This window comes from Anas platyrhynchos, chromosome 2 (genome assembly GCF_047663525.1).
Source record: "Anas platyrhynchos isolate ZD024472 breed Pekin duck chromosome 2, IASCAAS_PekinDuck_T2T, whole genome shotgun sequence".
Taxonomy (NCBI): domain Eukaryota; kingdom Metazoa; phylum Chordata; class Aves; order Anseriformes; family Anatidae; genus Anas; species Anas platyrhynchos.
In genome coordinates, this window is record NC_092588.1 from 75,786,835 (window position 1) to 75,809,488 (window position 22,654).

A 22,654-nucleotide genomic window follows, 5' to 3' on the forward strand; every position below is an offset into this window, starting at 1 on the left:
GAAATGTACTGATGCCAGACTGTACATAAAAATAACTTTGGAGATTTCCTTTTACAGGATAAGTCTTGTAATGTTGCACCTCATAATTTTTTGATATCCAAAGTATTAAAATAAATGATATGAGGTTGCAGAAAGGGCTTCAAGTCTGAAGTGTTACAGTGACAGAAATTTCTTAATGAGCAGATGGGTGTCTTTGGAATGTAGCAGGGTGAGTCAGTGAACCTCCTGTTTCTATTTGTGGACACTACACAAACTTGACAACACCCTAATTAAATGGTAAGGAAAGCTAACAGAGCTCCCAATCGAAGTGGATACCTAATGGGAGGTAAAGAGTCTCCACCACTTCAAAAGGCTACCCCAAACATTATTTGCTCAGGGAAACCTGTCGCTAAGTTTGATGAGAAATGTATTTGCTTAGGTTTTTATTATTTCACTGTTGTAAGTAGCCTTAGAACACAAGTTCAAATTAAGTATAATTGGAAGTGTAATAAATACAATTAGATAAAGTCTACTTCTGGAAAAAAAAAAGTAACAGTGGAAATGAAAGAAAACAACTAAAATCAATGACTCTCCTTTTAATGTGCTGTTCCTTGTGCCTGGAGGAAGTTCAGGATACTGTGAGATTACCCTGGTTATGATTTGATGGGAGAGAACATTTTGGAAAGCAATGAGTCTCCAGAAATCCACCATTATTATCATACAGCATATGCATGTCATTTTCCATGAAAGTAATGGATTTCTTTCCTCCAGTTTCAAATACCTGTGTCCTCCCTGTGTAATTATGCCCTGGTGCAGCAAAGCGACATGAAGGAAGTTCCATATTCACCTGAAACAGCCTCTACTCTAAAATCCTGCTTTCTGTATAAACTGTCAATCTATTCATCAGAACCAGAATATGTGTCAAAATCAAGATATACAGACATCATCTTTCCCACGTTAAGTTCTTGCACTGAAAATATCCTTTCTCTCACCTCAGGTCAGAATCATGTTTTATTGGTAAACTTACATTTCAACTGGTTAATGTATTTGTCACCATTATGCTCTTTTTTTGATTCATTACAGATTGCTTGGGTTCTAATAATAACTGTAGGGACCAAATATTGTATTAATCATTTCAAAAAAATCAAATTTACTATACAAATGGGTAATACATGGCAGAACTTCAGGTAATATTATGGAAAAACATTGGCCCAAAGTGTTTTATCTTCACACAGAATAGTATTATGCAAATACATTTATTTAGCACTTTTTTCTTTTTTTTTTTTTTTTTTGGTAGTGCTTGGCTTTAGGAGGAATTCCTGCAAGTGAAACAGCGCTAAAAATGTACTAGAGATTAAGATTTATTATGTGCATGTGTTGATTTTACGTGTATGGATCAATGAAAAACTGTATTCCCCGAAATAAAAACACTTTCAGCCCTTTTCATCTGTTAATCCTTAGAGCTATGTACTGCTGCTTCTGTGTCTGAAACTTTGAAAAGTAGTCTAGGGGATTTAGACACACATCATCTGTTAATTCTGGTGGAAGACATTTATCTAAATCCCTTAGACTTTTTTTTTTTTTTTTTTTTTTTAATAATTATTTGAGGCTTCCTTTTATCTGCTCACTTTCCCTTCATAATGACATTGATTAAGCACTGCCTGTGTTAAAAGTGTTACCTCTCTGTTACCGAAGGGGATTTAGTCAGCTTTATACCACAGGAACAAGAAGGGTAGAACTGCTAAAAAAGAACCATACAAATATATGAACTGCACTTGATTTTTTTTTTTCCAGACCAGACTGTATCTTTGGAAGTGTATGAGCATGCCTGGTGCACTGGCTACCTCATATATTCTGGAATTCTTCTGGCATTAAGATAATGTTATTTGGGGGGTAAAAATACCACCACAATTGCTATTTATTATTAATTGCGACTTTATCTGTTATAATACAGTTTGCTCTTTTCCTCTTTTGCTTTATTATAAAGTACTTCTTGATAAAGTTCAAGAAAAAAAATCATTTCCCATTTTCCCATTCTTTATACAAACATAATTTCTTGCAGGAGCTCAACAAAAAGAAAAAGAAAAGAAGAAAGAAAATCTCCCTTAGGAATAACCTCTTAAGATTTTTCTATCTTTTATTCCAGTCATTTTATATCCAGAAGACTGCAGCAGTGGAAAAGAGAGGTCAAAAGGTGGAAACATCAATGCTTATGTAATCCCCAAAGAGGATTATTCCCCTCACAAAAATGGCTGGTATGACATGTGAAATTAAGGATATTCATTTTGTGTCTGCACATCACTTGTAATGAAATTGGTGAATCTTTAGAAAAATAGAGCAACAAGAGAACAACCAAGCTTTTTCCATGGTATCAGCATGGATGGTATTAAAAGTTCAAATCAGTTATTCCACCACATCACTTGTCCAAGAGCTCTGTGGAGCTCTTCTTACTCTCTAGTTCACTGTACACATCTGTGAACTAAAGGACAACAGATACAGATTTATTAGAAATGGGAGAGAGGGTACTGCTTGGATTTTAGCACTCCCATTAGTGCTGGCAAATATGAATGCATTGTTTTCTCATTTGGACTGGGGCTACACCCATTCCCGGATGAATAAAACACATTTATCACTTTTCTGTGCCAGAATTACACAATCATCTGATGTGGTCTACGACATGAGAATAACAAAATTATAATGATTTTCAGGCACAGTGTATACATAGCACTTTGTAGGGCAAAACCACTGGACAGAGACTTTTCACTCACTTCATCATGTCATTGAATGCAACAGTCAAAGGAATTTTATAAGTTTGGTGGAATGCAGTACTCAAAAAAAACACAATCAGCCTCTAAAGATCTGCTGAATGTGCCAACTCAACTTCCAATAAAATTGTATGGGAAAAAAAAATGACATTCATTAGCCTCAGGTCTAATATTTCGAAATTAACACTTACTGAAATTGGTACTTATACACACTTCACATACGAATGACCACATGCTTAAAACCAAACAGGACACCTTCTAAGACCTCACTTTCATAACTGCATTTCCCTATACATACACGTATGTGTTCATTGTAAATATTAAAACTTCCCATGGAGAGTAAACCAATGCATTACCTTTATACAACAGGATTAGATAGATAGTACTTTCACCCAATCAAATCAGTTTGACATCAGAAAAGGGATGAAGAAATTGCCCTAAAAAGTAAATCAAGCTCATCTGTTATCTCTGATTTTACCGATTTATTTTAAATCCAGGAATATTTTCTAAATCTAGTAAATGAATTCTTATTTTTTTTCCTCAGTACACCAGAAATAATTGGAGAGGGAAAAATGGATCATTAGATTACAACTCAAAAGTAGAATTCGCTGGAACATAGTGCTTTGACTAAACATTTTCTTGCTAATTGTACACGTTTACTCATTCTGTTGACATATGTTAATAATTTCTTAATATTTTAAAAAAGTAGGTGATGAAATTATTTGTGTTGGCATCATTTAATTTATATCTTGTTATGTTCCTGCCTACTTTCTCATAGGAAACAAAATGTCAACCAGTTTCTGCAGTGACAAAATAATATGGTTTCATCTGATTGTCACTGGTGATATTTTTGACTCATTTTTCATGGTTCTGCCACTACAGATTCATAAAGATGCTGCATCTCCACATTTGGATATTGTTTTTCAGCAGCAATTTTTCATACTTGACCAATGTGATTTTCACTGCTGTGTGCTGACTTTTCCTATGATATGATTATCTGTATCAATTCAGAAGACTTAAAATACTATCTCAGCTTTGACTGCAGATAGTTCTGTGAAAACAGAGAGTTATTCCACTATCAGGAGCACTCAGATAAACTTATACCAACAATTTGCTGTCATTTGTAGAAAGTTCTGAATTAAAAAGAAAAACTTATCAGGTCAATATTCCTACCTTCCAACTCCCAGCAGCCAAGTTCTGCAGTGCCCCTGCTGCCCCCTCCAGCGTGTCTGGATTTGAGCACTCAGAAAGAAGTGTGAGGTAGGGTTTGACTATTGAAGGGTGCCACAGCATCTGGATTCCTTTGGGTGGTTCTGCACAGTCTGGGAGAGGTCCTACTCCATCCCACTGTGGGAAAATAAAAATCAGATTGTCAGCAAGAAACAGTGACATACTTGAGAGCTGTCTCAGTTGAAGCTATAACACCTCGTATGTGTGTGCATGTAGGCATCTGCAGGCACACAAGCAAACACTCAATTTTAGCATTTCATGTGATGGTTCTTCATAGGGAAATGAAATTTCCTACAGAACACTCTTTACAGAAGAGCTGTAGCATTGGCAAAAATCACAGTGACATAGCTAGCTGACATTTATTTGTTTGGTTGGGAACAGAAATCAACTGAACATAAGTGTATTAAGAGGTAAATCTAGAACTTGCACAGGAAGAGATCGGATCAGTTCTCTGCAATCTCTAGTTTCATGAGAGGGAAAAAATAACAACTCTAGAAAACTAAATCATTCAAGGGCATGAGCATGCCATCCCTTGACAGGCCCAAGCATGGCTGAGGTGTAAATCTTCCCCAGCCATGTAACTTCTGAATGCCTGCATGTGTTCTGCATGCATTTGGTGATTTGTTTGGTAGGACCAACTCTCACAATAATACACTCTTCCTCCAACCAAATACAGTGTTTTGTCATGAAAACGATCCTAGCCTGATATCCAAAATAGTCGATATTAAAACCTGGACAACAAGCTGGATATTGCATAAAAGCTACTCCTACTGGAAAGAGAAACCTTATTCTAGAAGAACACTGATTTACCTTTCTACTGGAATGCACAAAACTTGCACTTAAGCATGAAACATCTTAAAAGAAGGAAATTCAAGGACCACTTTTATTTTTCTAAACAAAAGTAATTTGTGGAATACATTTTTAATGATATTTTAAATACATGATTTTTATCTACATACGCAGTAAATGTGTATTTTGCTTTGCACTGATAAATGGATTTAGAAAATTCACAGCCTTAATACCCCTACTAAAACCAAGCCTTGACTTTTTAATACAGTCTTTTTTTATAACACCTCTGACATGTACAGATTTCATGTTGTGGTACAAAATAAAGCTTTTAGTGCCCACTGTGATTATGTAGATCAAAAATATGTATCAGAACATTAAATATCTACTAGACATACGAAGTTAGCACAGGAAAATTAATTTCTTGTGTTGATTTGCAACTGTTAATTTTCCTAGTTGATTTAATCAGTTATGATTCATAACAACAACAGTATTCACACTGGGAAAGACCTAGATTCTCTCATTTTCAAGAAGTATAAACTATAATTTTATTTAAGCTAATTTTAGAAATCCATGTATAATCTAAAGGACAATGAAGCCTTATCCAGTAACAGTTAACATATCTTAATCAATCATAACAAGATTTTGCTAGATTACTTCTGAGAATCAAGACTATTTTTTTTTTTTCTGAATTAAAGTAAAACACCAAAATGGAAAGCTAGTGGGACTGTTTAACACACGAGCTATTACTCAAAACCAGAAAGTTGCTCTGATATAAAACTCACTGTACTGGCCAAAAGTTACTATAGTTTAAGAGAATTGGCACAGCAATACCCAGCTGTGGCTGGGAAACAAGAGGAAAACTGCCTTCTGGAACAAAAAAGTCACTTTAAAAAAATGGTGTTATAGGGCTATTCTAAGATTTTTTTTCAATTAAATTCTGCCTTTAAACCAATAGGTTCATTTCACTGTATATGACACTGTTCTCCAATTTAGTCCATATAAATCACCATTCTTGCTAGAAACGTCCTCTTGCCAGCTCATAAAAAATACATAAAAACCTGCTTCTTATTTTAACTCTTGGAATTCAATCATTTGCACTGTCAGAACTTTTTGGAAAACAAATGAAAAACATGTCTTCCAGATCAAATCTGACTTCACACCAAATCTGGGCTTAGTAAGTCCACTAATGATTGACTTGTGATGTCCGAGGGCACAAGTTCAGGTCTTCATCCATCTCATTCCAATTTGCATGTATCGCAGATGCATTATACAACTGAACAGAGTTTGCACAGGGTACTTATTATACTATTTCAGGAACAAAGTACCTACCATGTATCAAATGTATCAGATCTATCCAATATATTTTTGTGCACATGTGGGGATATAATTAAAAAAAAACCACAAACAAACTCAGGTATTTACACTCATACAATCCCAAGGACTGCTGAAAATCAGTGAAAATCAGCTGATGTGAATAGAGCTGTATATGTGCTCATGCTGTACTGGTACATATAATGCACTAGGAATCATAATTGCAGAAAAATTAATATTTAACGCGGTTTTGCCATTCTTCCCAGTAATGAGAAAGTGTTTTTAAAAAATGTGTGACAGATTACTGCATTTCCCTGCTGTTCTTGCTACTCACTTTTAGTACATAATCACATAAATTTATCACCAACTATGAAGGAAAATGTCTGTGGGAGACCTTTTCTCAACACTGTGATGCCTCAGAGTCACTGGAGGGGTGACGAAGGGTTTGGTACCTCACATGCACATGTGGCACGGGTGCAGTAAAGGCGGTGAAGCACTGCTTAAGCCTCCTGCACTGTTCTTCAGACTTGGTATGTGTGTGCCAGGAGCAGCTGAGTGGCACGCACAGGCAGGGGTTAACTGCTAATCATGCACAGCATACATACTGCGCCTGTGGTAGCTTCTTAAAGGTCATGCAACAAAGGGTCACAAAAAAAGATGCTCCTGTAGCCAGGTTCTGATCCTTTCTGGGAGGCAGAGGGCAAAAACATCCATGACCTTTTATGCTCTCCCTATTTCCACGCTTAGCTCTTTCCTCCTGCGTGTGTGATCTCATCTAAACTCATGGAAGGGCTTAATGGCTTCTGGCATCTTCCTCCTAGATGAGACCAGCGCCTCACCTGAGACACGAGGCATGTGGGACTAACACAGGTCAGAAAAGAAGTTATCGCTAAAGAAATTCTCCTGATCTTCACCCATTTATTTTCTTTTCTATAGATATAAACATCAACTTCCCAAGTCAAAAAAGGCAATTTCCCCAAAATGATATAACAATACATTTTCTCAAACAGTGGCTAAGATGTGGCAGAAGTTGCTCTGTAGTTCACCTTGCTCAATATTAATGAGCCGAGGCAGTGTGTTAAATGACTCTAACCAGTGAATTACTGGAACAGTTACTGTGTTGTTGCAGACCATCAGGAATGATCAATAAGGTCTATTTGAGATAGGCTATGGATGTAGTAGGCACCTCTGAAAAAGAAGACAACTATATTCAATTACTCTTCCTAGCTTATGCTAAGGAGGAAGCAAGTCATAAACAAGTATTCTTTCCAGGCTTCCCTGCTTCAGCTGAAATTACCCACATATATTGTGGCTGAAGCTGACAAACTGTTCGTTATGTGGGTAAGATACGAATCTCTCATTTCCTGAAACTGGTGCCAAGAAGAGATGAAAGTCAAGAAGAATAAAAAGCTGAATATAAAAATCTTTAAGAACTTCAAGACTTTTGAGAGTTAGAGTACTCTAATAAGTTTTTCAAGTTTTCACATTTCTAAGGAACTTTGAGAGGAGCAAAAGATCTCTCACTGAGGTGCTTCTCCGTGCCACACAACCAATTATCTATCACATTATTTCTCTTTTAATAAAAAACATGTTTATTGCAGGATTATACTGAATAACTGGAAAGGTTTCAACTCTGTAAGAGTTCAGTGTTCTCTATTTTTTCCCCACTAAAAATGCAAATTAGGAGGTGTTATTAAAGAGTATCAAAATATAAATGTCTTTTACCTCTGATAACAAGTGATTTCATTTTCATTTATTAAACATAGACATTTTCCTATACAAAATATGACTATTAAAACAAGAATATCTAGGGGAAAAAAAAGAACCACAACCAAACAAAATCGATTAATGTCTAAAAACTTTCTCCAGTGATCGTAGGCATTTAAGATACTCTTATTATGCTGTAGTTATGCTCTTTGTATCCGCATTAAAAATAAATAAAAATTTGTATCAGCAATTTAACAGTCCTCACCAAAAGCATTTTTTGAAATTCCAAAGACTTTTAAACAAACAGGACAATGATTTCTCATCCTGCATATCCTAGTGACTGTGGAAGTCTATGCCAGCTGTCCCTAGGTATGTCAGTCCAACAATCTCTTTGGGAAACTGTTGTCCAAGAGATGCACTGGCCAGTGCTGTAAAGAGCAGAAATCTGAAGTTAAGTGACAAAAGAAAGACAGGTGTGTTACAGTTCGACCCATTCATATCCAGACATGCTATTTTTCTTTCTGCACTTTAGATAACTGCAAGTGTAGTTTGTGGGAACTCTTAATTCAGGAACAGGGATGATGACTGGTTTATGGGATGAACTTAGTTTGATTTGGCACTCTAATTTCATTGCAGCCTAACACAGGAATCCCCCCAAAAGGCCATAATAAATGCCAGCTATCTAATGACTGCAGTGTTTAACTACAAGAACAGGTGAAATTAAAATCTTACTAGTCATGGCCACTGCATTTTTCAGCACCTGAATCTTAGCTTGTTAATGTTCCTACAACTCTTCCACATTAATAGATTTTGCCTTTATGAAATCTGGAATATTTTCAATAATTGTTTATATCATTTATTCAAGTACCCTGTTTGCCTAATTGCTTGCTCAAATGAATATTACCTTTGAGCAATCTGAACGAGAAATAAGTAGTAACAGAAAGGAGTAGGTCTAGTAAGAGATGGAGAACTACCTGCTGCCAAGTCACTGGAAAAATTTCACAAATCAGCAGCCATTCTCATTGCTATTTAGTGTGATAAAACAAGGTCTGTAATATCATTGCCAGCATTCCCCAGTTTTTCTGTCAGAATGGGAAAGTAATGAAATAAACACACTTTCAATGCACCTAAACCAAAAACCCACTGTACCTCAAATAACTTGAGAAAATTAAAGACCATAATTCTCAGTCTTCGCTAACATTAATTATGTCAAAACATGTACAACATTCACTCACATCCCTTGATTCAGTCCTCTACAATTTCCTCTTAAAATGCAAAGGCAGAGTACGAGACTAACTTTGAAACAAATACATATATCTGAATTGGTCAAGCACTGGAATGGGCTGCCCGGGGCGTGGTGGAGTCCCCTAGAGGTGTTCAAGAGATGTGCAGACATGGCTTGAAGGGACATGGTTTAGTGAGGTCAGGTGGATGATTAGAATTGATCTTAAAGGTCTTTTTCAACTTAGATGATTTCTGATTCTATAATTCTAATTATAAGCCTGATGTTTGTCTGTACCAAGGACTCTACACACATGGCTATGGATGCAGATTACATCTGAATGTTAAGCTAACTTTTAATCATTAATAGTTTCCTTTAATTGACTGAGCAGTTTACAGTACTTATTCCATTCACAGTATACACATGACTACAGTTTCCAGGTGCCAACGTGTAACATGGAGCTCTGTTAAGCAAATATATTTATTTTCATTACTGCAGAACCATACTCTGCTGTAAGCTCTCAGCTAATTAACAAAGGCAACAGTTTTGCATATTATGCCCTATGTACTTTATTTCTAATACAGTGCATAAATTATTAATATTGTCATGACAGGCATTTCAGCTACTTGCAATGCAATCGCAAGTAACTTTCATTACCTGATCTTGTGATTTCTTTTTCTTCTTCTTCTTCCCCCAGCACCCTGAACTCTCCGTGTCTTTTCCATTGGCATCGCCACAGAGTAATCCATCAAGTTCATCTGTTCCCATCTGCTGTCCCTGAGATGTTTCTGCAGCTAGCCTGTATGAGAGGTTCCTCAAAATGCACACACAGTTTTCAACGGTCTGAAAAGTGTGACAAAAAGAAAAAAAATACAACAAAGAAAAACAGAAAAAATTAAAATCCTTCCCTTGCTCACTCTGTATACAAAGCAGACAAAATATCACTAATCTCTGCACATACATTTTCCTAGCACAATTTTTATCTGTTCATAAACTTACTCCTGAGTAACCACTGCTTAAGAGATATAGAAAAAATTGGCACTATCTCACACCCTCTTTTTATGGAGAGAAAGAGAGAAAACAGCAATATGGGCAATATTTTTTCCACGATTTTTTAATTGTCTTTCAAAACTTCATGCTGAAGCCTTATGTGAAACAGAAGCCAAGGTTAAAAGTGATCAAAAGAATGCGAATGCACAGAGAAAGCCAGTGAATTCCCACTTTGGTAAACAGAAAATGCTACACAGAAAGTGTCAACAGTTTTGTACGTTTGTTTGCTTTTAATCCAGAAATAACATTTATTTCTGCCATCAATTCTATGAAAATTACCAGAAAAAAAAATATGGATCTGAGTACTGTTTCAGAAGTACTTGTAGCATTAACAAATCACGTTTCCCAAGGCTGAGAAGTAAGACTATGAATTTCAGGACTCTTGCTTTTAGCTAGGCTGCAAGTGATTTGTGAATAGCCCTTCCCTTTCATTCATTTGTCCCCCAAATAGATTGGGCCTTGTGCAAAAGATATTGCTGAACATCCAGAAACGGACTGAGACCCAGTGGAGGAAAACTATGGCACTGATAATTCAGCAGAATTTCTGCAATTCTAAAACAAGTTCAATTTTAGACTTCCTTGAAGCCTACTCATTTACCTGGTTCAATTTGTTTTGACTATCATTGTAAGAAGAATCTTGCTTAATTTCTGAGGGCAGGGAGAGCATGGTTTTCAAAAAAGAAAAATCTATCTTTATCTGTTTCAACAGTTCCTAATGCTCTGTGGAGATAAAAAAAAAAAGTGATAGTCACTACAGCCCAGCTCTGATGCTCCATTGACCCAGAACAGAATGAATATGAGTTTTCAGCTCTATCCTACTCTGCCATGTTCACCAGCAAGGCAAGCAGATGGAGCTTCATTTACTTCTATGTATTGTATGAGATTATGCCAGGTATGCATTTGGCACACAGTTTTTGAGATGACATTATTCTGAGATGGTATTGAAAAGACTTCTCCTGACAGGATTATTATCATTTTCTGAGTAAATGAAACTTCACATTACACTTGCACTGATTTGAAATCCCCAGTCAAACACATAAACACGTATAAAATATATATATAAATAAAAGTGTAAAACCTCCTAGTACCTTCCATACCTGGAAGCTATGACCTTATAGTGACCATAAATTTTAAAAAAGTTTGTTGCCTCTTACTCTTCTTTAATACTTCCATATTTGAATTTTATTCACTGTTGTTAATAGTTACACCTGTCCAGCCATAACTTGCTGAAATTGCAGCTTTGTGTTTGTTGATTATGGATTGATATTTTATTTCCCATTCTTACTAATAGTAGTTTTCACTCTTTATGTTCTCATTCTGCCAAAAAACAGCTTGCTGAGTCCACCATGAGGACAATTTTACCTCACAACAGAAACTGACATGGCCTCAAAGGCAACCGATACCTTTGTCATTTGGGTAAACTCATATAAGACAAGAAAGCTGGTTTACTCATGTAGCTGGACAGACCTCACTTCTTTCTGATTTATAGCTCTGAACTTTCAAAGGACCTTACATTCCTCATTCCTACAGTCTTCAGCTTCATCAAAAAGGGCTGAAATACAAGTTTGGCAGCCTTTCTTCTTTAATAGATCAAATTTAATTAAGAACAGTAGCTTTGTCACGTAACCACACCTAACTCACTCACTTTTAACATCATTAAGTATCATAGCTTTTTCTTACTAGAAGATACCACTGCCAAGATGTTCATAATGTTGATAAGATTTATGCACTCTTAACTGCACCTGCATGAATCGTTTATCAATTCTGCCTGTGCTTACAAGTCCCACACCCTCTTTTGGAGTCTGCAAGAGCAGGGACCTGTTTTTCAGCATTCAGTTCTTTGTCAATAACTCTACTATAAAATTGTCTAGTAGCACAGTTGTCATGGCATTTGGAAAATGACATTTACAATTCCAAAAAAAAAAAAAAAAGAACTATAAAATTGTTATAGCAGCAGCATTTTTGTAACTAGATTACAAGATGATTTAGAGCCAGTTATTAAATTATTAAGTTTAATTAAAACTACTTTCTACTTTGTGAAAAGGATGCAAGACAAGAGGCAACAGTATGGTGTTTTTTTCTTTAACTGCACAAGTGCTTTACATCGTAGAGTTGAAAACCTGTTGGACAAGAGGTTAAAACTACTAAGCCAGGGAGAATAATTTCTGTCTCATGTCCTCATTTTTTTCCTCAATATGATTTAGCCTACAGTTTTTACCAAGTCCACAACAGTTACATATGAGGGCATAGAGAGAGCATTGCATATTATTGATAAGAGGCAAAACAGGGAGCTTACTGTGCTCCTTATTTAGTCCCTTTAGTAGTATAACAATCTTAAAATCAGCCTAGTAACCTACAAAGAAATTGTTGAAAGAGCAGCAGCTAAGCCGTGGGATGGTGAGCAACCTGCTTTCTTCCCTACTCCTCAATCTACCTCCTGGTCTGCTCCACTGATGCCCCCCAAACTTCTTTCTAATAGACAAACTGAATCAGAGAGCTTTGAAACAACTCCCAGTTCAGCTTTTCCAAAGCTAATGAAGCAAAAATCACCCCCACATTTCTGGGCTGCTCTGCAGGAGGTGGCACTAAGGGGCAGGAAGGTGGCTGCTGGGTTTGCTCAGGGCACTGTTGAAAGTGTGGTGCCTACTTTGCGGGCGAGCCTCATTCGGTCATTACTACTCTACTAAAGGTTTGCTAATGGAAAGCCTACCCTAGACTACTCAGTTGTGGTGGGTTTGGGGTCTTTTGTTGCCAGACCTGCACTGCGTGCTACAAACCTTTTGTTATTCCTTCCTCTGTCCCCTGGATGTCTGAGCAAGTTTCACCTATTCGGTTTAGCTAACAAACAGAAAGTTCTGGGGTTTTTCCCTCTCCAGTCTACAAAATACCAGAAGTTCATAGACAACTCTGTGAAAGGTCATTCAGAAATACAAAGCCAGGAGGCTTTAAAACTTTGCTAAGTAAAAGGACACACTACTCTGATTCTTAAGGATTGGTAATTTGACCAAGGTTGTCCTAAAGCAACAATTAGAATTACTTTAGCACCATATACTGAATGCAAAAAGTATTTGAAGCTAGCCTTTTCCTTCTTCTCTGGAATACTTTAATGTATTTGATATACCACAGCCCTTCAGTTTCTAAGTTCTTGATGTCCTTTTAATTAAGCAGTGCCTTTCACCTTTGGAGGATCATGTCCATATCCTAGTACTTTCAAAGAAGTGAAGTTGACATAAAAATACATCTTAAAAGAGTTACTGAAAGCATTCATTGATCCTCTTCAAAGAAGAAATCACGTTGGTACCACTGTGAAATTGCCTATTAATTGTCCACCTTTTTTTGTTGTTTGTTTTTGTTTTTTCATTTGCCTTTTAAGCCTATCACACTATTATTAGGTCTGTCTCATACTAGGTATTGGAAATCAATTTTAAGGTAACCCTGGCAGAGTAGTATAAGGACATTTACTTGGAGTATGACATTTGCTCTTAAAGCAGTTATTACATTTTTTCTGTTAATAATCCAAGTGAAAGGAAGACATGATTACCTGCACACGCTACATAGCTAGACACAAATCCAATATTTAGCACACAGAAATACACAGCTCAACAGAAGGAAAAGAAAAACATGGACTAAACTACTCTTTGCTAAGCCACCCCTTGTGATGCATTTTTTTTTTTAAACTGTCACTATATAGTCCTGAGGTACCCTGAATATCTGTATTTCTTGCTTCTGAAAAGACAAAGATGACAAACCTTACTATCAATTTCACTGCTCCCCAGAGCAGACTGGATCACGTACAGCAATGCATCCGTCAGGCCATCACACTCCCTCATCCTTCTGCGGGCCTCCTCTCCAGCAGAGCTGACATTCCTGCAAGGCAACAGCAAAGGTCACCACCTGCACAGCTCCCATGCCCACTGCCCCTCCTCAAACATTTTTGCAATTAACATACAGATAAAACATTTGTTTCTTCTCCTTTCATCAGTTCAGAGCTGTGAATAATGAAGACAGCTGTGAATGAGTTCCGGAAATGTAACACAGAGGGGAGCAAATGGAAGTCATCAGGTCCTCCACAAGAAAGGGCTAAGAGGCCAAGCAGCATGCACCTACCTGAGCTGAGACTCATCTTACTATAATTTGTAGAAGAGCTGATCATTTATCTTTTTCTTCTTTTTTTTTTCTTTGTAAAGAATGGTTTTATATTTATGAAAAAGTGTTTTTAAATGTGCATATGTACATATAAATCAAGCTTTGACAAGTCTACAGGTTTTGCCAAAGACATCTCTTAGGATTTGAAGAGCCCAGTAGTTGGGGCTCTTAACCTGTGAGAAAGAGATTATCAAAGCATAACATAAAACACCTGGTATTGCTTGTTTCTCATTTTACTTGAGTATTTCCTTTTCTCTCTTTCTGAGAGAACACGGATGCCAAAATCTTCTCTTTACATCATAATTTGCAAGTTGTTTTACATTGCAAAATTCAAAACCTCATCTTATAATAATTGTTTCTCAGAGAGGGCCACAGGGCTTTCTGAACGTCTTTATAGAAACACAACTGAAACAAATTTTACTGAATAATATAATGTGTTATAAAGTTCAAAATATTGATATAAAAAGACAATTCTGTATGAATGTGCATATATAAATAGAATCTGTACTTGTTAACATCAAGAAAAACTGAGAAAACTTGTATTCAAATTTGTGCAGCGGTTCTGATTGGAAATGGATGAAGTAGCAGTCTCAGGGATGGGGTGAAACTTTTCAGATGGTTTCCATCAGTAAGGGTAGACATCTGAGGTGCTCATCCATAGCTCTCCTCTCCCCACTCCTGAAGTTTATACAAAGCAAGAACAGATAGGCACTCACACCAGCCCTAGGTACTCAATATTGAATGTACGGAAATGGAAAAGAGGACATTGGCTATTTGATTTGGGAAAAAAGAAAGCACTTTCTTTCTTTTACTCTATTTTAAATTGCCTTTGTATCAAAGGCAGAAAGAAGATAAGAATCCTGGAAGAAGGGAATAAATTTTAGGTGGAGGAAGGTGAGAGAACTTAAGGTTTCCTTTCAGTTCTTTGCTCTATCTACTTCTGTTCTGCCTCCTTATCATCCAAAAAAAGAGCATTTCCATTCCAACAAAGCACCAAAGATTTTTCCTAATCAAGTACTCTCATAACTAGACCATCCCTCAATCACTTCAATGCAGGTTCCTAATTGATTCTACTCCCTAAGCACATGTGATTTTCAAGCTATACTTGCCACCCCACACTGTCCTAATCAGCCCTGCTCTCCCCCACACAAGCTGCCTCAATTAATTCAATACTCTTCCCTTCATGTATGCAGACAGTCCCATGTAAAACATACAGTCCAGGAGCGGTAACCAGAATTGATTCCTTTATCTTGCCAGGACACAAATTCATGCTTTCCATTCTCCTAGAGACTCCACACTTCTCCCTGCATCACACATCAGAAATGTGCCCTCAGTAATGGCTTGCAAGTTCTGTGTTCTGGCAAGTTTTATGTCATCTTGTTCTTCTGATCCCTGAACCCAACGCCTCTTCCCTTCTTCTGCTACAGAAGCAGTAGATGAGTTTTCTTCTAACTCAGGAGGAAACTCTCTTCTGTCATCCAAAAAGCATTAGCTAGAAAAAAATCTTTCATTAGCTCTCTGTTTTGAGTGATGGAAATCTTCTGACTCCCCCTTTGGGTGACAAAAATCAGGAGATAAAAATTATAGTGTATGGCTTTCCTCAAACAGTGCCTATGCTTTTGCAGTGCTGGAGACTCTAGCTTAAGTACATTTTGAGTAGAATGTCCCCTTTCAGCAGCTCTGCCTGAAATTCCTGAAGGGAAGCAAAAGTAGGACAAGCAGAGCTGTGGATCTGAAAAGTCCACTGGGGGTGGAGGGTGGGTGGTGAGGAGAAGAGGGGATTAGTGGACTTCTTTTATCTAAAATTCTACTCTACTACCCTCTGGCAAGATAAAGAAAAACAGGAAGAGAAAGAAAGCTGTATCCAGCCCTGAAAGAATACTGCAAATGGAGTAACTGTACAAATTAAAATAAGAGGATACTGAGGAAGTATCATTAAAAAAAATAAAATATTACCAAATCCCTTTAAACAGCACTAGATGTAGCATTTTTTATTACCGTTGCATGTCCAGGCTTTTTCATTTTCTTAAGTTGCATATGCTGAGTGCAAGCTTTCAAAACCACAGGCCAGTAAATGCAGAGAGGTACATTCTCCCTAGTCTTTTCACTGAGGTGATTTCTCCTTCTCTCTAGCATGGCCAAATGCATGTCACCAGAGCCTGCCTAGACTGGAAGCCTCTCAGCTCCTCTCCAAGCTCACCAGAAAACCCCCAACAAGCCAGCAATACAGATACAGACAACCTTCTAGTCCCTGAGCTGCGAGCTGTCTGCCTCATTCACTTCTAGCTAAGCAAGGAATATGAAGCCTTTATACAGACACACCAGGGGCACATCTTGCACAGAAAATGCACTTCTTCACCCTGTATGGAGGAGCTGTCAAGTTCACTTTTACAGTTTATCATCTTTCCTCATTATGCTCCAGCTGGTTCTGTAATCATAAGGTGGATATGCTGAATTCCCATGACTGCTTCTCCTTTTTTTAAAAGTCTCCATGTAGATTCAGTACCACCTCTTGAATACAGCTTACAGCTACTGCAGCTCTCCCAAGATCTAGCACATTTATTTAGATTTGAAATAGCTTAAAAAACAAGACAAATCCAAACTTCACATGAACACGTAGGTATAAATAATTATTTGATTACTTAAAAAGAAGTATATTGCATTATCTAATTATTCCCCTTTCACCTCTGTTGAAGGAAACATATCCCCAACTTTGCAAATCATTGCTAACTGAGATCTTTTACAGAAGGGCACTAACATAACCACAACCATGTTTGGGCTATGAAGTTCTGTGCAAGAGAAACAAGTTCCAGGTTACTCAACCTGACAAAGAAAGCCCCCTGCCATCTTAATTTTCTTATTTCTAGTTGTTAACTCAAACAAGCTGTAGCTGGCAGTGTGGCAGGGAGTAAGACATGCTTTGCCACTGGTGAATTTACAGGTCACTGTGCAAACCATCAAATGGAGCATTAGTACTGTCTACCAGCAGTAACATGTCCCACTAAGTAAACACATATTTTTCCAGTGTCAGTCTCCAAATAGTTTTAAAGGTGAAACTATGTTTTCTGGATTTTAAAAGGATATGGAGATACAATGCACAAGTTTTCAGGAAAAAAATAGTTTTCCATCACAAAGACAGACCAGCAAAAGCTTGATTGCCTGGTGTATTTTCTTTCTGTGTGGAAGCTCTGTTCACAGGGTATATGCAAGAACAGATTTATCAGGTGCAAGCTGACATTTTGAATCTAGGACAAGGAGCACTTTAGACCTCCATAAACTAGTCAAATTAATCTCAAATTGAATTCACCCACACAGGAATACCAAGAATACAAAGTACTGAAGAGTAACTCTCAGGTTAATCAGAAAGTCTTACTCAGACCTCCAAAGACCAGCTAATGTAAACAGCTTGTTCTCAAGAGAAGAACACCAAGAACAGAGAGTCTGAACAAGAGCTCATCACTCTGCTACTTTCTGAATAGTGGCTGAGCAATTCTGCTAATAATCTACAGATAGAAAGAGAACTACAATAATCCAGCTTCAGTTTTATGGGAAGATGCATCACAGTTATCATGTCATCGCCTGATAACTAACAGAAGGTATGACCCTCCAGACATACTAAATGGGGATGTCAATCCAATGTTCTACAGATACAAACTGGGTGGTACAGAGGTATTCACTGCACAACACATACCTGATTCCTGTCAGTCCTAGTGCTTACCTTAGTTATTCAACGAATTTGGTGAGATTTGAGGTGGTGGAAGATGGGTGGTGCTAAGCAATTTCTCTCTCCTTTAGAGTCTTTTCCTCTAAAAACTGTAAGATAACTAAGGCATTGAATAGAACAGTTTGGGTTGGAAAGAACCTAAAAGATCAAATTCCAATGCCCCTGCCATGTGCAGGGACTCTTCCCACCAGACCAGGTTGCCCAAAGCCCCATCCAGCCTGGCCTTGAACACCTCCAGGGATGGGGCATCCACAGGTTCTCTGGGCAACATGTGCCAGTGCCTCCAATAAATAAATTAGTAAATACATTTACTAGTCCCTCCCCAGCTTTCCTGTAGGCCCCCGTTAGGCTCTGGAAGGCCACTTATGAGGTCTCCCCAGAGCCTTCTCTTCTCCAGGCTGAAGGACCCCAACTCCTGTCTTCACAGGAGAGGTGCTCCAGCCCTCTGATCATCCCTGTGGCCCTCCTCTGGACTCACTCCAACAGATCCATGACCTTGCGCTGGGGGCCCCAGAGCTGAACACAGTACAAGTGGGGTCTCCTGAGATCAGAGCAGCGGGGAACAATCACCTCCCTCGCCCTGCTGGCCACAGTGGTTTTGATGCAGCCCAGGATACGGTCAGCTTCTGGGCTGCAAGCACGCATTGCTGGCTCAAGCTGAGCTGCTCATCAGCCAACACCTCCGAGTCTTTCTCAGGGCTGCTCTCAATCTGTTCTCCACCCAGCTGTATTTGTGCTCGGGATTGCTCCAAGCCAAGTGCAGGGCGTTGCACATGGCCTTGTTGAACTCCATGAGGTTCGCACAGGCCCACCTCTCAAGCCTGTCCAGATCCCTCTGTATGGCATCCCTTCCCTCCTGCGTGTCCTCTCCAGAGAGGGACATGGAGTTCTATGGAAGGATCATCTGTAAAGCCACTGTGCTGAGAGTCATCCTCTCTGGATATGGGATCACTTAGCAAACTTTGAACTTACTCCCAGTAGTAGTTCTAGAAATTGCAAAGACAGTTTCTACACAGGCATCCGTGCTCCTTGAGCAGGCTCAGATCTCATCAAGTAGTTCGACCTTTTCTGTATCAGCAACAGTTCCACAGACTGCGGATCTGACTGCAGTCATGTACGATAATAATTGAGAAAAAATTATCTGTGTTTAGCAAAGATGAAATTGGTCCTTCTTATGGCCCCTTGCTAAAAAGAAAAAGCATGTTTAATATTCAGTATATGTAATTTTTTCCTATAAACTAATGTGACATAAGAAAGGACAGACACAGAAAAGGCAATAACCTAATTTAGGAGTAACTCTGAAGTTATCTTTGGTATGAAACTTAAGATGAATCCAAAGTATAGCTTCATTCCAAAAAGTTTTGAGTAAGAAGGACTAAAGATAACAGCTTCAATCTTTTCCATCCTTCTACTTGAAATAATAGCCAAAAAAAGGAGAGTTTTCCCAGAGAGGGGGGAAAGTTTATATAAACCAAGAACTCAAAAAAATGCCATTAATGTCATAGGAACTAAGTTTATATTTCACTGAGGATACTAGCATGGGAAAACCCCTCAGGAGAATACTGAATAACCAAGTTGCAACTGAGCGAAAAAAAATGCCTGAGAATAATTTTGAGTGAGGCAGCAGGCAGATTTTGCTATTCAGCACATATTCATTGAGCTGCTAGAAAGCCCCATATTTTAACATCCAAAATAACTCCCCCTCACACGCACAATTTCATCCTCAGTATCATACCCAGAAGAGCCTTTTCAGGCTGACCCATCTACATATTACACTGAATGTCTAATCTGTTCAGCTGTAAACACGTACTTGGTGCATAAATTCCTGTTATTATCAAGGCTGCTGCACTGCAGGAGGAGCTTTAGTCCTAAAAGCCGTCATGCAGTGGACTACAAGGATGTCAGGCTTGCATGAAACTCTCTCTGTGAGGTGCTCTGTATGAACTCTGCTATGTACTGAAGATTGCAAAGGGACCTGCTCTGAAATGAGGAGGCTAGAAAGCAGGACTGCCTCAATCACCTTTAAGTACTGAAAATTGCCCTGCTAACATGCTGTGTGTCATGTGCGTAAGAAACATGGGGCTCAGTGGAATGAGAGAAAGGCTGAGCAGGGAGAGCTGGAGAGTTAGAAATGCCTATGAAAGAACCACGGAAGTTGTCTGATCCTGTGGTGGGTTCTCCTGAGGCACAGAGACTGACACATAGATGCAGTCAGAACTGGTAAATTCATGAAATGGGTTCTTAACTTCCTGCTCATGAACTCACTGTTTCAACTTGGATAGCCCTTTAGAGCATGCAACTATTCTATAAAGTAGGCTGTCAATGGCTATGTTTTATGATACCACTCCCAGTGATCGCTGCTTCACACCAAAGGCAGCAGACCTGGGACTTTTTTATGTTGCATGACCCAGGGCTTTGTCTAGGGCCTCAAACTATCACACAACTTAATGTGTAGTGCATACTACAGCTTGGTTCCATACTCCATCTGCAACACGATGGTTGGCCACCAAGTCTCTTTGGCAGAACTGAGACCTTGTGACATCTAAAGCTCACCCTCAAAGCACTTCTTCACACGCGTTTTGCTCAGAGGCTCACTCTGAAAGGAGCAGTCCCACTGAAACATTTGGCCAGTCGTGCCGTCATCACTGACAACTCAAAGCATACCAGAACATGACATGGACACTGACATTAGATGCCTATTGGATAAGCACATAGAGAATGACATGTCTGCAGTCAGGAGAAACAAGCTGCCTCAATGTATCTAGCTATAGGACCAAAGGATATTATGCAAGCTCTTCCCTTGCTTTGGGATGAGACATCTAGTTGAAATACCATGAGAACAGCCATCAGTGATGCAATATGCCATGGCTGAGATAGTGCTAGGCCTGCTGCTCAGAGTATGTCATGAAAGAAGACTCCAGTGCAGCCAAGTTGTTGAGAGGAACTGTGACTGTAGGGCAGGCTTTGCTCCTGCCCTGCTGCTATTCTGGTGTGTGTGGAGCATGAGGGATGACACGCTTCTAGAGTTATTGCTAACACTAAAAGAAAAAGAAAGTGTATTTACATATGACTATGAATATGCACGAACAAGACAAGTAGAAGAGCAAAGTAAACTTTTGTGCTCCAGCAATATACCAAAAGCACCATGCCATATGTTGTCAAGTTGTCACCGATTACCTCCTGTGTCTGAATTTGAGCATAAACAATTTGAACACGAAAATCACAGAATAACTGAGATTGGGAGGCACTCACAGCAATTGTTTAGTCCATGGTCCCTGCTAAACGCAGGGTCAGCTATGGCAGGTGGCTCCAGACAACCTGTTGCACTTTGGAACCTCTCTGGGCAACTTGTTCCTGTGTTTGACCACCCTCATGATAAAATATATTTTTCTTAGGTTTAAATGGCATTCTGTGTATTTGAATGTTTCCCAATCATAGGATCACAGAATGGTCTGGGTTGAAAGGGACCTTAAAGATCACCTGGTTCCAATCCCCCTGCCATGGGCAGGGACACCTCCCACCAGAACAGGTTGCCCAAAGCCCCATCCAGCCTGGCCTTGAACACCTCCAGGGATGGGGCATCCACATCTTCTCTGGGCAACCTGTGCCAGAGCCTCACCACCCTCTGAGCGAAGAATTTCTTCTGAATACCTAATTTAGATCTACCCTCTTTTAGTTTAAAGTCATTAGCCCATGTCCTATCCTTTTACTCTCTGATAAAGTCCCTCCCCAGCTTTCTTGTAGGCCCACTTTAGGTATTGTAAGGCTGCTCTAAGGTCTTCATAGCCTTCTCTTCTCCAGACTGAACAACCCCAACTCCCTCAGCCTGTCTTCAGAGGAGAGGTGCTCCAGTCCTTTGATCATATTTGTGGCCCTCCTCTGGACTAGCTCCAATATGTTCATGTCCTTCTTGTGCTGGGGTCCCAGAGCTCAACACAGGGCTCTAGGTGGGGTCTCACGAGAGCAGATCAGAGGGGGAGAATCACCTTCCTTACCCTGCTGGCCACACTTCTTTTGATGCAGTCCAAGATACGGGTGGCTTTCTGGGCTGCAAGCACACACTGCTGAGCTGCTCATCAACTAACACCTCCAAGTCCTTCTCCTCAGAGCTGTTCTCAGTCCATTCTGCACCCAGCTGTAGTTGTGTTTGGGATTGCTCCAAGCCAGGTGCAGGACCTTGCATTTGGCCTTGTTGCACTTCATGAGCTTTGCACAGACCCACCTCCCAAGCCCGTCCAGATCCGTTTGCTTATGGCCTTTTGGCTTATTTCTCACTAGCACTGAGAAGATTCTAGCCATGTCTTTTATACACCCTCCTGTAGGGTATTTATATACATGGCTCAGGTCCTCCCTGAGACTTCTCTAAACACTCCCAGCTCTCTCAGCCACTCAGTTTCTTGGAATGCACAAAGTATTCATTTAAAAACATACTAAATTAAAATAATAACAATAATAATAAAAACAACCAACCCTGATAATGGCCTCCTCTGCGTGTGCTCTCTTATATGCTGTCTAGTTTTATTTCTGTCTGACTGGCTAAGCACTCTCCTTCAGTAACAGAGCCTTGGCTTGGTGGCAAGCTGGCATCCCCAGTCCTATCGTATGCTGCAGCGAGCAGTTACAATTATTTATGTTGGTCTGCAATGTCACAGATGATTCCATAAGAGCTACTGCTTTTCTGCTTACTTCCAGCTGTTTCTATACGCATTCAGACTTGTTGTTGCTAGAGTC

At 39.0% G+C, this 22,654-nt stretch overlaps 1 protein-coding gene across 11 annotated transcripts in view; it reads right to left on the minus strand.

Annotated features, from left to right (window-relative positions):
* CTNND2 (catenin delta 2) overlaps positions 1 to 22,654 on the minus strand; it is a 644,010-nt gene that overhangs the window by 76,398 nt on the left and 544,958 nt on the right. For all 11 annotated transcript variants that reach the window (XR_011807716.1, XR_011807715.1, XM_072034965.1 and 8 more), the window contains 3 exons: positions 13,803 to 13,920; positions 9,661 to 9,846; positions 3,918 to 4,091 (listed from right to left, as the gene is read on the minus strand). Coding sequence is in view for 9 of the 11 variants with exons in the window: in XM_072034965.1 (XP_071891066.1) it covers positions 3,918 to 4,091; positions 9,661 to 9,846; positions 13,803 to 13,920 (478 nt within the window). In the remaining 2 variants the exon portion in view is untranslated. The remainder of the gene's footprint in view (positions 1 to 3,917; positions 4,092 to 9,660; positions 9,847 to 13,802; positions 13,921 to 22,654) is intronic.